Source organism: Callionymus lyra, chromosome 2, assembly GCF_982586985.1.
Source record: "Callionymus lyra chromosome 2, fCalLyr1.hap1.1, whole genome shotgun sequence".
Lineage (NCBI taxonomy): Eukaryota > Metazoa > Chordata > Actinopteri > Syngnathiformes > Callionymidae > Callionymus > Callionymus lyra.
In genome coordinates this window covers 35,232,055-35,249,245 of record NC_141819.1, presented here as the reverse complement: position 1 = coordinate 35,249,245, position 17,191 = coordinate 35,232,055, and the positions used below count along the sequence as shown (strand labels likewise).

The 17,191-nt window shown below is 37.5% G+C and overlaps 1 protein-coding gene across 3 annotated transcripts in view; it reads right to left on the bottom strand.

Moving 5' to 3' along the window:
• LOC148086668 (homer protein homolog 3-like) overlaps positions 1–17,191 on the bottom strand; it is a 47,984-nt gene that overhangs the window by 21,762 nt on the left and 9,031 nt on the right. For all 3 annotated transcript variants that reach the window (XM_087784851.1, XM_087784852.1, XM_087784853.1), the window contains 3 exons: positions 4,010–4,166; positions 1,704–1,835; positions 261–368 (listed from right to left, as the gene is read on the bottom strand). In XM_087784851.1, coding sequence (XP_087640977.1) covers positions 261–368; positions 1,704–1,835; positions 4,010–4,166 — 397 coding nt within the window. The remainder of the gene's footprint in view (positions 1–260; positions 369–1,703; positions 1,836–4,009; positions 4,167–17,191) is intronic.

Below are 17,191 nucleotides of genomic sequence, written 5' to 3'. Positions count from 1 at the left end.
AATTAAACAACTGAATGACTGTTAATTTAACCCCCTCTTGATACACATGCGTGCATGATATCAAACATTTGAAGCACTTTTTTCCGCATTTCCTCGTCAAGTTTTTTATGTAAACTTTATTGTCTTTCCCTGCAGCTGAACATCCCAGAGGATTTCTCTTGCTCTTGTTCTGTCACGGTCTGCACAAGTCTAGATGTGAGAAAGCCGAGTGTACAGAACACCACAGCCTGAAGGCTTGACGGCGCTGTTTAGTGTCCTACCTGTGGGGCGGCGATGTTGAGGGCAGGGTTGGCCAGTTCGTACCTCTCCTGAGACTTCTCTCGAGCCAGACGGGCCGCTTCCTTCACCTCCTTGAACTGCTCAGCAAACTGGAAACAGAAAGGAAACAGAAGGTTCATGCAACCAATGCTGAAAATAGAACAAAAGAAAAAAAATACTGAAGACAAAAAGTGGACAAAATCAATCCTGAACATAAAAAGATGAAATCAGTTACACACATTAACCCATTTATGTGTTTGTAAGTTTCTGATTTGGTTTTAAAAATGTTATACCCCGGTGTTACAGCTAGCATCTAATAAAACTGAATGGTACACTAAGAAAACTCAAGTTACCTACAGTTAAATGCTACTACACACAAATAGTAATACATTTGTCGTTCTTTGATTTAGCAAAGTGACTCAAAAATTCATCTGGCACTATTTTGGAAGCTTCATTTTGCCATATTCATTTACTGTCTAATAATATTAGCAATTGTTTCATGATACTCACCCATAATAAAAAGTGTAATAAGCACCAAGTAACTTTTTCAACTCTTTTTTTATCAAAAGTAAAGGGGATACAGATTCTGTTATTTGAACATTGTCATAATGTATGCGTCCGCCTAAATGTTGCTCTAATCTACTGCGATCATCAAGCGTTTTATTCTCCTCGCACATGATATTAAGTCTGATAATAATTAGACATATATAGGCAATGAGTGGCACTTCTGCATTTGCCTCTGTGGATTGGTATCCCATCCTTAAAACCATAACTTTCATACCGCAAAAGCTGGGGCTCTTATCTTTGATGTGTTTTTTTTACTCATCTTTTGGTCTTTTTTACAATTAAATTGTCATTTTACAGTCAAAAGCTCACAATAGTGTTGAACAACTACATAAAGACATGATAAATCACTTACTGTACATTTAAAAAAAAAAAACCCAGCTGTGATTGGTTGACTGGGCGGCAAAGCATAATGGGAGCGGTTCAGGTCAGCATAGCTGAGAGGTTGGTTAAGAAGTTAGTAAGTAATTTTTATTTGTACAGCGCTTTTCACAGACCAGGGTCACAAAGGGTTATACAATCAAAACAATATTCAATAAATTACATATTTTAATGATCAAGATGTAATGTGTATTGTTTTCAAGAGTTTTCAAGGGTAAATAAATGTTGTCAATTTGTATTGATTTTAAAATTAAAAAAGGGTCCCTACTTAGTACTTAGGGGTACTCAGAATGTTACCCCCTAAATGAACCAGGGACCACTGTGAACCTAGACCATTTTTAAAATCTGACAGTAACAAATGCGTGTTAACCTTGTTAATAGTGTAAATATTTTGAATTTAAATAAAAGAATACATTAAATAACCGGTGCTGATCCTTATCCAACCACCTCACACAGAGAAAGGACTTCAGGTAATAAATGACGTTCTTGCTGTTGTTTACCTGCTGCAGCTGCTGCTCAGTGGAGAACCCGAGACCGTACACGGTGTTGGCCCGACTGTCCGCCCACTGACCGAACTTCTGAGACGTCTTCGTGAAGGTCATGTTGGGGGTGACGGTGCTGTTGATGATGGCCTGATGTCACAAACAAAAAAACACTCTGGATCAGCATCGAGGTTGCTCTCACCACCGGAGTGGGTAAAGTGGATGAACGTCACATTGTTCTTTGTGTCATCGGGATCGCCCGAGAGACAGAAAACTTTATGGCTGAGTGGGTGGGGAGACAAAAGACCCATCAAGGACCAAAACAGACTACTAAGTGAAAAAGCTTGTTGTTCGCAGCTGAGATCTGTTCCACTGCATTTTCAAACAACCCAACAGATGAGGTGAACGCACTTCCAAGTGTCAGCTTCTTTCAACTTAACCAAATCTGCAGTACTCTCCAGCAGCGGCAGCTTTGATGAGGAAAGTGCTCCTCATGCGTGGATTGTGTTGATGCTGGATGAGACAGTGAGGGGAAAAAGTCTTCACTGTAGGCAGGAGTTTATCAGCTTAGTGCCTGCACAGTCACCGATCCTGTTCTCCATTTGCATATTACAAAAAGCAGTTTTGTTACATATTTTCCCCATTTTCTTAAAGTCAAGCTGGACTTTCAAAGACTTAATAGACAATCACAATAATCATTAAAGAAGAATCTATTTAAAAAAAATTGTAAGAAACAATTAAGTAGGGTAATGGGAAAATTTGACTAAACTTAAATATTGTATAATATTCAACTGCACTGTATTTCTTATTGCTTTTAAATAGGGAAAACAATATTTTTGTTATATTTCTTCTATAGTTTATATTTTAATAACATAGTTGGATTTATTAAATTACAAGATACTAAACTTAATTTACTTATTAAATACAAATATTCACAACGTTTGTTCATTCCCTGATAACTGAGGACAAGAGGATACAGTCGGCTCCAGCAGCTTTTAAAGCAGTTGTTTGGACATATTTTGGTTTCGAAACAAATTAAGGCAGTTCCGACTTTGTCAACAGTCATGTGGTAAATGTCCTACTGTATCACAATATTTTGCAATATATAGTAAAGTTGACCCGGTTACGTGATACAATACACATCCCTACAAACCAGTGACGGCAATCCGTTCTTTTAGACTCATATAAATTGCTTCACGATCCAGATTATTCATTCATTCACATCTTTTCTCAGCTTTGAGTTCTGCCTTAATAATTAGAAAATCTCTGATCTTATATCAAAACATACATGTGGTGTAGGAATGTAAATAATCCTTCTGAAGTTAAACGCCACATCTGCAGTGCTAAAAGAACATGGATTTCTTTATCCAGGGCACGACTGGCTTTTAGCAATTTTGTCAAATTTGACCCAAATGGCTGCAATCGTTGCCATGGACTCGATGCAAATGAACACAAATCTCACAACAGAGGTAAAGATGTCTCTATATATAGACAGGAAAACAAAAAAAAAGGTAAATAACTATGATTCACAAAAGGATAGATAAACAAATATATAAAACAACAATAACAATACCCTCTAATAATATAAACCTCTCATTTTTACACAAGCTTTAAACAACGACTCAGCTAATTTATGCATTTTTCACAGGCTTGCAAGCCTCACAGTGCAATAACATTTAGCCTCGATACTTCCGAGTGAGCAATGAAATTACCAAACATGTCACAGGAGAACAATAAAAGGGTTCAAATTAAATCCACCACACTTGAACTAAATTGTTCTTTTACACACTCATGATGGAATACACACTGTAAAACATCACAGCCCAATTTAGTGATGTTCATTTTCTACTTTTAACCTTTTTTTAAGCTTAAACTTACATTTATTAATTGAATACTTGAAAATGTGGTCATAATGGGCTCAACTTGCTTCAAAAAGTTAATTCTTTAATTTTCTACTGCTTATTCCCTTATTGATGAGGGTTCATAAAGCACATCACAAGAAAACACACAGAGAAAAACACATGAGGCATATTTTAAGTCAAAGGTGACAAATTTGGCAAAAGTCCATGGTTGAAGGAAATTAACTTTACCGAGTTAAAGACACACTGAGTAGAGCCTTTGCTTTTTATCGCCATCATCTCTAATGTATTTGATTGTGTTACTTTGTGTTGTTGTTGTGTTGGCCTGACACAACTAAGATAAAAAGATACATTTGTCAACAGCTGGCTGATATTTTCTGAGGCCCTCGACAGTGTCGGTCATGCTCATCTGGTCCCGAACACGTCCACGTCCACATGATGTATTTATCCACGTGGAGAACTCACTTTGGTGCCGCCCACACTGATGATGCGGTAGACGCTGCGATTGGCGTCGTAGAAGAAGGACACGGTGACGGCGTGTTTGCTGGCCGGCAGCCAGTTGCGTTTGGTTGCCGGGTCGATCTGGAAGACATGAGCTCGGGCACTGAAGATGGGCTGCTCCCTGGAGAGGAAAAAAAAAAAAAAGACATTTTATAGGTGTTGGACGAAATATAAATCACACTTACGAGCATCTATCGCTAATGCCGTCCACTTCAGCGTCCCCAAGTGTGCAGTCGAGCATGATCCACTTCATCGTATAGCACATTTGTATACATCTTTAATGAAGCGGTAGCTTTACAGTTGAAGAGGAGCAGCACCACAGCATGCTATGTAATTGTTACTTTGTGTTGTACCCTTTTATTCACAGATCCCATGTAAATATAAGGCTGAATAGACTTTATTCTTAATTGAACGCACGTAAAATGCTTTCACAGCAGCATCAACAATGGGAATATGTTAAACAAGAATCCATAAATAAATGCCTTTCGCCTGGTTTTATTGAAAACAAGGACACCAGCAGAGTACAGAGGGGTAGTTAGTGGAGCTTTGCCAGTGCAGGGGGGATTGAGATGAAGTTTAAAACCCATATTTGGTCTCAGAGTAACTGGCATGTACTTCTGGAGGGTGCAGTCTTTTGTTCACTGGCTCTCCAGGTGCTTGAGTCTAAACACTGACTGCTCTTCTGAGACCGAGTCTGGCTGGTCTGTGACTTCATTCCAAGTATTTTCAGGCACGGTTGGAAAACCCTAAGCCCGGGTGGTGCCATGATGGGGAACTTCACAGTGGGCAGCAGGTAGAACCTGTTTAAACCTTTGCTGAAAAAGCAGAGACACTGCAAACCTCTGCTAAGGAGATGATTTCACAAAACTTAACAAAAAATAATCAAAGTACAAGTTTACTGAAAATGTAACAACAACACTTGATTTCCAGTATATCAGTGATTTAATTTGATGCTGTTTTCATTTTTGTTTTTACTTTCGACAGAGCAGCAGCACTGAGATGCCATACAGGTGAATGATGGAATGTTTCAAATCCTAAATTTAATCACCGAATACCACAAAACTATTCACTAGTGAGAGTATTTCTAACCAATACTGAAAATGTCATAAAAATGTAATACAACCAATGTCCCAACACCGGTGAAAATGTAACCTCCTTGGCAGTGGTAACTCTTGACCAAACCTGCAAATTCTTTTTCAACATAATTAAAAATAAGTTTGATTCATATACTATACTATTTTTGCTCACAAGACACTCAAAACATTGATCAGTAGCACACTGCGTTTTATATATTAGATAGATCAATAAAGTTCCATCTATCTATATCAAGGAGTTCCAGTTGTTTAATTTGCTAATAAAATAATAAACGTAGGGCTTGGGGGCCATATCTTGTCTGCCATTTCTTTTAAAGTAGCCCAAAAATGATCTCAATATGTCTGATTGATCAATAGTTATTTAAGGTGCAGTGAAGCTAGCTCACTTTCTTTTCACGTCAATATCAATTAAAAATATCAATAAATCTCAAATTCATGCTCTTTTAAATTTAGTTTTAAATATTGTATTGCAAAGATTAGACAAGAATATATTTTCCATTGACTTCACAAATGACTCTTCAAACCTAAGTAAAGAGACCATGAATTAAAGACCAAAACTCAAATGGAAACTTTCATAAACAACACTATTTAACAGACTTGTGTCTCCAGATGAAAAACTTTCAGAGGTTTAAATGAGGAAGGCAGTATAAATAGGTTTATTGTAGATTTATATTTTATTTTTTTGCAGTAACTTTTAAATTAAATTAAGTAGCTAAATAAAGGAGCAATCTTTTTCTTTTTTTTTAAACCATGATTAAAAGATTAACGCTACATGTAACAAAGATTTTTTAAAAATCTAGTCACAAATCATTGCACTTAAATGCAAGAATGTTTTATGAACCCTAACCTGGGAACCTCTTAGAGCCTTTTGATCTTCTATTTGGCCTTAAACAAATGTAATCCATTTCGATTTAACTAATTAAAAAAATATATTGATACCATTTTGTTTGCTGAGCACATTGAACAAGTTTTACTTCAGCTGTAGTGAAACTATAGGAGCTATAAATAGCATAAATACTTTTTGCCCAGACTCACCAGAGCTGTCGGTGCTCTCTGGTGTAATGAAGCTCTCGGTGCAAGTGCTGGATTTCCTTACCGCCAGCATTCCAATTAGCATTCCTATTCTCTCCGACCACGAACAAGCGCAGCTACAAGACTTGCTATGGGGGCCAACAGGCCGGAGAGGGACGACTCAGCCATTCATGCAACATTACATCCCTAATAGAGTCTCACGTTCTCATCAAGGCAATGAGCCTTTTCCTTCCAGACAATCGTGGAGATTATGAAGATACATCTGAGCTGGAGGAGATCATTGTTGGAGCATCGAAATGAAAGTTGGCAGATTGTTATGTTGCATTTGCATACAAAACGAAAGAAAGAATACAAAAACATTGCCAGCAGCTCAATAATAGACAATGGCAGCATCATGGCCGCATCTGCAGCGGTACACTAATGCAACACGACCGAAGGGGACACACATGGTAGAATTTGGGGATAGTCGCAGCTTATGCACTTAGATTTATTAAATAAATCCTCTCTGACCTGAACTATGAAGGGTTAGTATGTGCTGGCTTTTTCCCTTCAATGTCTCCAGCTTCGTCGCCGCCCTCATTTTTCGTCTCCCCGTCGTCAACCTTCATACTGACCTTGTCAGCCAGTCATCAATCACACCTGTCACCTTTCAAACCGTCGACCCTGAGCTGCAGGGTAACCCGAGCTTTTCAATCTCCTCATAACCGATCTGCCTCTGGAACTCAAGTCTTGGCTTGTTATCGTGCTTCTTCTGCATCCAGATCCTACCCAGGAGGCAAGGAGTGGGCGGACACGATCGGAACAGACTTTCAAGAGTGCAAGTTGTGTGGTTACATCATTGTCAACTTCACCAGAATACAGCATGACACTAATAGAAGCTTCTCTCATTTAACCGTCTTCACAAACTGTCCTTGTATTTAGAACCTCTCCTGACAGGAGCCTCGACACTCTGACTGTATTTCAGAGGCCCTCCTGGGCCTCACTGTCAAAAGTTAAGTTAACTTTATTTGCTACACAGTGGGGAAATTTGATATCACAGATATCAAAATCTGTAGCACAGATCCCAGATTAATTTACACATAGTATTCACAAAATAAGAAATAAGACAGAAATTAAAAATAAAACGGATCACAAGGAAATTATCCTGTCATTTTAATTTACTTAATTATATGTTCTACTACTTTAGTGAAATTTTTCGTTAGACGTACTTTCTCAGGAGGCTCCTCTGCATGTTCTACCAGTCTATGCTGGCCAGTGTCCTGTTCTATGCTGTGGTGTGTTGGGGTGGGAATGTGTCCAAGAGGAGTGTCAACAGGTTGGACAGGTTGATCAGGAGGGCTCTGTGGTTGGCATGAAGCTGGACTCACTGGTGACAGTTGCTGAGAGGAGATCATTGAACAAACTACTGTCCATCATGGATGATGACAGTCATCCTCTGAACACTGTCATCAGTGAGCAGAGAAGCAGATGGAGCACGAATGCTCCTCCCATGATGCAACACTAATAGACTCAGGGACTCATTCATTCCGTGTGCTATTAGACTGTTCAATTCTGAGTTTGGGGGCAGGAGTGGAGTGAAAAGATGATTCTATTCCATGTTAATCTTTGTGCCTTTATTCTTTGTTATCTTTTCTTTGATCTATGTTCTTTATCTTTAGACTTAGATTGTGTCATCTTGCACTTTCTTTTTATTGACCTCTGTTCTTGTTCTTGTTTTATGAATCTATCGTCCGTGTTGCTGTGTGCTGGAAAAACAATTTCCCAAAGGATAGATAGATGGATAGGAGACCTCCAGAGGGATAAATACAATTATCTATAAATGTTTGTTTTTTTGTCCATTCATCCAATCACGATGTAAAAAAAAACACAATTAAGCTTCATAATCAATGAAATTCTGCCATATCCTGGCAATGACAAAGGACGAGAGGATACAGATGTCTCCAGCAGCTTTTAAAGCAGATGTTTGGACATATTTTGGTTTCAAAACCAATAAAAGCATTTACGACTCCATCAAGAGTCATGTGGTCTGTAAATTCTGCAACACCAGAGTCAAGTACTCGACAATACTATGATACACGATCAAAAATTCACACCCCTAATATCCAAGAAGACCAATATATAACTGTAATCCTCACACTAACTTTTTTTATTTAAGTTTTAGAAAAGTGACGCTGGATCTCTCCAGAGCCCACAAGACATCTGGATGACATTAAGAATATTTATAAATAGACCAAATGTTCTTAAAAGTTCACTCAAACGCTGGAAACACAGTATGAGGCAGGACATCTGTAGGTTAGCATCAATCACAGATGAAGTCTCACACCTACTTCTGAAACTCGCCCTTGGAAAGGCCATCAACGCGATAATTATTTATCAGGAGTTTGTGTGAGGGATCTGAGGTCACTACTTGGAGGGATTTTTCCTTTCTTTTAGCAGGAAGTCGCTGGTGTTTATCTTCTTAAATGTGTCCGATGTGAGGGTGAAACTGGTTAAATGTGAATGGAAGAAACAACTGCACCATGAAATTACCTCTTTAGCCTAAATTTAATTACCTGATAAGTGGCTGCATCAAAGCCATTGTACCAAAATCCAATCATTAACCCCACAGCTGAGAGGCGTCTGTTAAATTTGGTGTTGTTATCCTGTCATCTTAATGAGCCGTGTTGAAAGACTGCACGAGCTTCCAGCCGTTACAGTGAATCAAATTTGGCGAGCGAGTCCCGTCGTTCATTTGGCTCATGGCGGCGTCACTCGGTGAACAATCCTGCGGAGCTAATCAGCTCTGACAGGAGACGCCACGTCGAGCCTTGAAGATCCGAGCAGATTAAGAGCGAATTAAAAATCTGGAGGTGAGTCGCAGATTGACGGTGCAGAGACGTGACTCTCGGCTCCACAAACATTTGATTAAATGTCTTTCTAGACCTTGGTGACCTTTATATAATGACTTCAGGTGTGTGGAGGGTTGAAACCCCACATCTGGGTGGCAGATGTTGACATTAACAGACGCCAGAATCCAACTCAAGCCTTTGATGAAATGGATCAGAGGCGGTCTGGCTGCATGTATGTGGCCCTCATAAGGTCGAAAAAAAAAGAAAATCCCAAAAAAGGTTGTTGCCTGTTGTTGTCACTTTTTCAATACCCAATCTTCATCCCCCAGAATTATTGACATCCATATTAAAACGTTGAACTAATGGCCATTTTTTGTTGAGACTGCAATTTTTTCTCTGGTCTTACCTTGTTGTTGATTTTAGTAGCCAGAGTTCAATTCTTGTGGAGCAGGCTGGGAAGTCCTGATGCAGTTTTTATAAATGTCTTTGAAACATTTTATCTATATTTGGATCTTTATTGTAGTTTGATCTTGACTAGTTTTCCTGTGAATTTGGGACATTTTTGTCCAATTGTTATTTGTTTTTATAAATCAGTCCCATCCTAACAATACAATTAAACCTATAAAGATGAAAATTATTCCTTAAAAATCTGGCAAAAACTTGGTGTCTTGTTCTGCCTGCACTCATGAAAAGGTGTACAATAAATTGAGGGCTGTAGAATATCATTTTACAGATCTTCACATTGAAACATTGAAAATCTGTAACTGTATCTGTGGAGTAGATAAAAATGAAATTACTTGTGATAACCTAATTTTGATATGGATGCTTGTAATTATTTTTGATTCTATTTCCATCCCATTAACGCTTCATTCCATTTGTCTATTCGTCCTGACGTCCCCTCGTGACGGTACCTAAAGTGGCCCCAAAGGAATTGGATTAATTCTTGATAAATGGAACAAAGCACTGCTGTCTACACTCGGTAACACAGATAGCTTTTTTAATTTATTGCATTGGGTTGATATAGGTAAAGTAACTATTATACTTATAGTAGCTATGATGTTGTTGAGTGGCTGTAATTTGCAACTTTCCTTCTAATATACATTTTTATTTGGCGACTAAAAATCAAAGTTGTACATTTGTACCAGTGTGTTTTCCATCCCTCAGTCTGTCCCTAATATGTTCTAAAAACAGTCATGAATTCAATCCTAAAAATATATGGATTTCATGACTTTAATGATGCAGTGAACAGACAGTGAATTGATTATTTAACTTCCCATCCAGGTCAGGCATACATCCGCTCACGGAGGGTTCCGACAAACACACTCATCCATCCATGTGCTCACATTACAGCTCAGTAATTAAAGGGGTCATAAACAAGTATCTATTTCCAGCACCATCAGCAACTTCACACTCTTTGTTACAGCAGAGAGCTTATTCTTCACTTCACTAATATTCAACGTAACATCAAAAGACTGAAGTCAGCACAACATCCTATTGTTTAAGCGCTTTGTGACCCTGGTCTTGAAAAACGCGCTATAAATACTAATTACTTACTTACCCCAAGAAAAGAAAAAAAAAACACATGATGTAATATTAATGTAAGAATGTTATCAACACAGGCCGTGCTATGTTTTTTTTTCTTTTTAATACACCAATTTTTGTTTGCATTTAATTTAAATAACTGGATGCATGTTAAGTCAGAACTTAAACATATCATGTACATTTACAATAAAATGGAAGTGAACCAACACAAACACATTAACCAACAATCACCAGAAATTGACTACACACAAAGACTTATTTATATATATAGAGAGAGAAAAAGATCAACAAATTAGCTTAATCCTTTTGTTATTTCATGTGTTCTCTCTGGGTCAAGGTAAACGTCTACACCAGCAAAATAGGGGATACCACAAACACATTTGTTTTCGGGACCCCCGGGTCACCTTGACCCTTAAATAACACAAGGGTTAACTTTCGTATAAAATAAAGAATCTGAGCACACACACATTATTCAGAAAATATTCTCAAGTCTGGTTTGTGTTCCAGTTTCCTCCAACAAAAGTGTGTTTTTCTTTCAACACTTCAAGTCTGCAGTGTTGCCCAGTGGGGATCTGAAGATTTGAATGCTGCTCAGCAAACAGCTTTAAACCTTCTCTGAAGAATCTTCTGAAGATTTTGACTAAGAACACACTCTTTCTTTCTTCATATCGGTGAAGCTAAAGCACATCAGTGGTGTCAGAAGAGGAGCTACTTCTCACTCATTTACTGCACACTCTCCCAACAAAACACCCCAGAAAGAGAAGAAGATCGGGGCCCGGGGCTGTAACCAGCACTTCGCCCTCATCATTAATTAATCGTGGAGAGAAAATGGGATGGAATGGAGGAGGTGGGCGAACTGAGCTGATGAAACACAAAGCCTGTGTAACTAACAACGACCTCTGACATCACCCCTCCACTCAGGGAGCTTAAATATCAGAACAATAATGAGCGTTTGGCTACAGAAAGATGCTAACTTGGTCCAATTTACTGAATTGAGCCGAGATTTGAGGGTAAGACATCAAAGAAGGGATTACACACCATTTCTCAGATCAAACTGATCATAAAGAAAGGTCTCTGATAAAAACTAACATTTATATTTAGTAATTATTTTTATTATTTACCAACAGTTGCGTGTACACATGTACATATACTTTGTACCATGATGGCTCCATCGACATAATCACTAAAACCATTAGCAACACAATTTTGGTGCCTCGTTACAGCTTTGGTGTAATTTTTACTTAATTTTTAATACTAACATTCAAGATTGATTTATAAATACTTGACTCACAGCTCTCGCTCTCTATACACCAACATTTAATTGACAGAATGTATCTCAGAGTCTGTTACAATTGACAAAACTTATCCACAAAAATAATACTGGCAGGACACAACTCAACAAAATGGATTGCGAAGTAAAAAGTTATCAGATAAAACAATATATATATATACACGATAGGGATCAATATATTTTATACACTTCACTATACTCAAATGCCAGATTTTCCAGGTAAACTGTTTTTGCAAATTACAATATAATAATTTTTCTACTTTTCTACATTTTAAATGTAAACACCAGCATATATCTTTGCATTGGCGTATCTTTGTCGTATTCATCTGGAAATCCTATGAGGTCATAAAGTTTATACCGGACCCATAAATTAGTAGACTGATTTATACTTGTTAATTACATCCTTTTTAATGTATATACCATACACACATATAATACCATGTATTATATTACTTAGTTTACCCGTCATTTAAAAGTTAATTATCTTTCTTTTAGCTTGACAGGTCGTATCTAAATTCCAGTATATATTGTGGCCCTTAGGACATTAAACTCCCCAACCCTATTGTAGATAAAACTTGAATAGATATGAAACTGTCTCGGGTCAAGGTTTAGGGGGTATTAAAAAGTTTTAAACACTGTAAGTAAGCATTGTACTGGTGTTACCTGAGATAATTTTTAAGTCTAAAGTTTTAGTAGTCTTTAGTGTGGGGTGACCGCACATTGGTACTGGTGTAAAATGTTCTACTTTGAAGGGCATACATAACTTGTTACATGTTTCTTAAACGTATCCAATATTACAGGGTCTCCTTCCATGTTAACCCTTGTGTTTCCTCTGGGTCGAGGTGAACGACCTCCCTGGCTTCTATAAATACATAGTGGTGGAGATTGTTCACCCTGACTCAAAGACAACACAAGGGTAAAGATTATTGGATTCAGCATCTTCATGGAGAGTCTAACACGACTCCTCGTTCTTTTAAATAATGGTGTATTCTCACTGCAGCGTCAAACCCTAATGAAAACTTTATATTGGATGACAATGGGTAAATGCAGCTTCCATTTCATTAAGAGAAACATCTTCCCTCTGAAGCAGGAGTTGGCAGGAGGCGACCCTAGATTAAATAGTCACTTCAGGATGGGGTCTCGGAGCCAAATTTAACAAATATTACATGAAATCTATAATTGATGCGTCGGATGAGACGTCATGTATATACTGTATCAAATGTTTGGACAGTAAAATGACAAGAAGGAGGTGAAGAGGAGAGTGTAGGCGGGGTGGAAAAAATCTTCATCAATAAAAAGCCCATGAATTTAAAAATATAACATTTTAAAAATGTGTTTTTTAACATTGGAATTGGAAAATCAAACTCTATGTCTAAACAGTATTGAAATAAAATGAGTATCATACTGTTCACGTTCCACGCTCATTACAGGAGATGTTGTTTTGACTTCTTGTGTCGCTGATTAAAAACAATTTCACCCGCGAGTGTGAGAAAGAAGGAGTGTGTGAGAGTCAGCGCGAGAACTCACATCACCCAGAAGGAGCCATTCCAGCGAGACTGTCTCTGATGAAAGGACAGAGTCTTCTTTTAACTCAAATTTAGAAAACCGGAAAAAGTCCAGCTTCTGCTGATTAGATAAGAATAAAAAGAACAAACTACTAGAATCTAGTCTCTGTTGACCTGACTGAAAACAGGGTTGTTCTTGGATGATGCTTTGTTAGCAAATGTATTGACAACAAACAAGAAAAAAAAGAAAAGCAAAATAGCTTTCTGAATAAAACGCCTTAGTATGGTGTTCCATGGAATTATAAAAAACAAGTTTTAAAACATATTTCTAAAAACCTACTTTTTATTTTGTTTATAGATTCAACAAAGTAAAACTATTACAATATACAGTTTTTTATGACAAAAACAATTTATTAACAGATAAAAAACATTGGCACATTTTGTTGTGTCTTACAAAGAGAAAAATAAAAGGCAGAAAAAATGGATTCCTTCCCTTTTTTTTTAAATATGAAAGGACAACATTTTTAGTTGAGTCATGAAGAAGCCGCCGGATTATTTCTCCTGACCAAGTACCGGACATAAACTGAAAGTGATCTCGCTCCCTGTAGATCTAACTATTTGGATTGATCTCTGTCAGCTCTTTGTTCCTCAAGTAAGGTCATGGATTGAGCTTTTTTCGACGGCGTCTTAAGCTCCGCCTCCTGTTGTCCTGTTTGGATAGTCTTAGTTTCGCTGATTTCATTCTGGAGTTTTGCTCTTTTCAGATTGGTTGGCTACTCTGCTCAGATCATTCCCCGTGACAGAGTATTCCTTGATTTACATCGAGTAGAGAAGCAAATTGACTTGGGACAGAATGATGTTTGTTCTTGTTCAGAAACTCTCCAAATGAGCAAACATCCCTTTTGACTTCATAATCCTCCTCCTCGTCAAGTCTTCTCTATAATGAACTTCACAAAAACAGCCTTGTTAACTAAAACTCCACCGAGATTTTTGCAAGATAATGAATGTATTCAGTTGCACACAAAAAGAAAATAAACTTCAGCCAAAGTGTCTTAATTTAGCTTATGGTCCTTGTGCCAAAACACCAAATTAAAGAAACTTCCGACAACAACAAACAGAAGAATATCCCCTGATAAAAGAAAAATTCCTTTGTTATTTTCTTTCCTGCAATGTCTAAGATATTCATTTACTTTCTCTTCTCTCCATCTACAATCAGATCCGACTTCTGTCCAGCTGTTGGACGGCAGCTGTAGCTCGTGTCCTACAAAAAAGCTCAACACAAAAGAGCAGTTAGCATGAGGGGGGGGCAGCTGTCAAAGACATAACTGCTGTACCTAAACGCAAATGTTTCACACTTGAAAGGGTAAAGCACGAGCGTGAGGATCTGAAGGAGTTGACCGTGCTGTGAGGCCGGGGTCACCAGGACTGCTATTGGATTTTCAATCCCTCTCGAGGAACTCTCGAGGGATACCTGTGTCTTCATGGATTTTATATTTTCTCCTTGTGCTTGTGAGGCCTCCCTCTAGGTACTCCGATTTCCTCCCAAAAAAACATGGACAATGAATGACTGTCTAAGGGTGTATAGGCAAGAATTTGGCAATACGATTCATATCACGATACAGGGGCAGTGTTGCCATATATTGCAATATATAGTGATACTTTAGTACTAAGGATATATTGTAGTATTGTCAGAGTACTTGACACTGATGTTGCAGAATTTACAGACCAAAGTCTTAACTGCTTTAATTAGTTTTGAAGCCAAACATCGGCTTAAAAAGCTGCAGAAATCAACGGTGCCTCTTGTCCTCAGTCCATATTTTTATTTAAACCATAAAAGAACTTTGATTAAAAAATATGATTTGAAAGCATACGTTTTCATAAAACATAATTAATCCAGTGCTGTTGAATATCAATACCATATTGTAAAATATTGCAATATGTCTGTGTATGTATAAATTTTTTCTCACACTCCTAGTCCACATAAGGAATGTTTGATTATTATATCCATTAGATGAAGATTTTTCTTCCACTTACCATGTCCACTATTAGTGTATCATCATCATCATCATCAAAGCACTCTTTCACCATCTGTGCATTAAACAGTTCCCCACAAACCTCCCAGGACTTCAGGCTTCATCAGACAGAAAATGTGTTTTTGTTGCTGTCTGTCAGTTTGTTTGTTGTTGGAGCCAAAAGAAGACTCATAAAACACAGAAATCTGCAACTTGCTGAAACACACCAGTAACTGGCTCATGTATAATACATTATAAGCACATTTATTAGAAATTATAATGCATTTAAAAGGCTTTATGGAAGAGGTTATGACTGTTTGTAGTCGTGTTGTGTCTCTTATAATGATATTGTTAAAGTAATACAAGTGTTGGACATCAAGACATTTAAGTAAAATGGGAACTCTGTCTTGTTATTATAATGTGATTACAAATGTAATACAAATGTCAATAAAAATATTATAAAACTACTGGATACACAAAAATGTGTTTAAATTCAATACATTGGTATTTAAAATATCTTTATATGCATGTTCCCACTTTACTTGAACCTAATAACGTCTTACACTTGATAAAGCTTGAAACTAGTCAACAAATATGATCACAGTAATAACATCATCTCTAAAGCCTTATAACTGCTTTATGATGTATTATGAGAGTGTTTGCAATGCATAACAAACAAGAGCTTCATAGACACATTAACAAGATGCTGTAAACTATCATTTAATTATTTCATGGAATGTTATTGGAATATACACTTTTTTATCTTTAGATTCTCGACATAGAAGATAATCATGGCAAAGTATTACTTTTATGTAGTAAATATTTCTTATAAATAAACAATTCAAATTCAGCCAAAAATTGGGGCTGAAGCTACTCTGTTTTATGAGGACCACACAAATGAAGTCAAAGGGCCTTTCATGGCCCCCGCACCACAATTTCCTGTTAAAACTAGAACACGTAGGAAGAATCTGGAGAATGTCGTACTCTGTCGACCCATTATCCTCTCGAGCCTGATAACATCTGCTCTTCATTCAGGAGAAGTATAAAAACACTGGGATCCACTTCAATACATAAATACATTGATCCTCTCTGCAGCCATGAAGTTATTTCTCAGACTTTATTCCGGAGCTGCAGGAGTTCTAACCACTCTTTGCACTCCAGACCCTTTCTCTCTGCTCTCATCTTCCATCACGTCGAGTCTCTTCACACTCACAAGTGTTTGTTTGTACACATACTTGTTGCTCACGCACACATTTTCCTTCCCTCACACTCTAAATCCTTACCACCGTCTGTGCTTCCAAATCACTGCAGTAGCACCCAATTCTCCACAAACACCGTCTTGGCTTCGCTTTTGGCAGAACTCAGAGAAAGCTGCTGTGCTGGTAGTGAGGTCCTTCCAGGTGTCCTCGGAGTCTTTACTGCTTATTCTGGAGCTACAGTGTCGACATGTGACTGGAGGAAAACAAAACTGCTTTTCACAGTCGTCATAAATAGTTGTGTAAGATCATATTGATATATTTGAAATATATTGTGATGTTTTTTCATGATACTGTATTGATACTCAACAACACTGCATCGATCGTTTTCGCTTTTAAATAACATTTATTGTGTTTTATGGAATATTTCAATAAAGTATGTTTAGTGTTAGATGGCCGCATTCATTACTTCTTCCAAAGCTAAAGAAACAATGAAATCATGCTGAGGATGAGAGGATACAGTCGACCTCCAACAGCATTCAAAGCTAATGTTTGGACATTGATTTAAAAAAAAACCCATTGAAATAGTTATGACGTCAAGCCATGCAATTTGTAAATTCAACAACAAGACTACAAATATATCCTT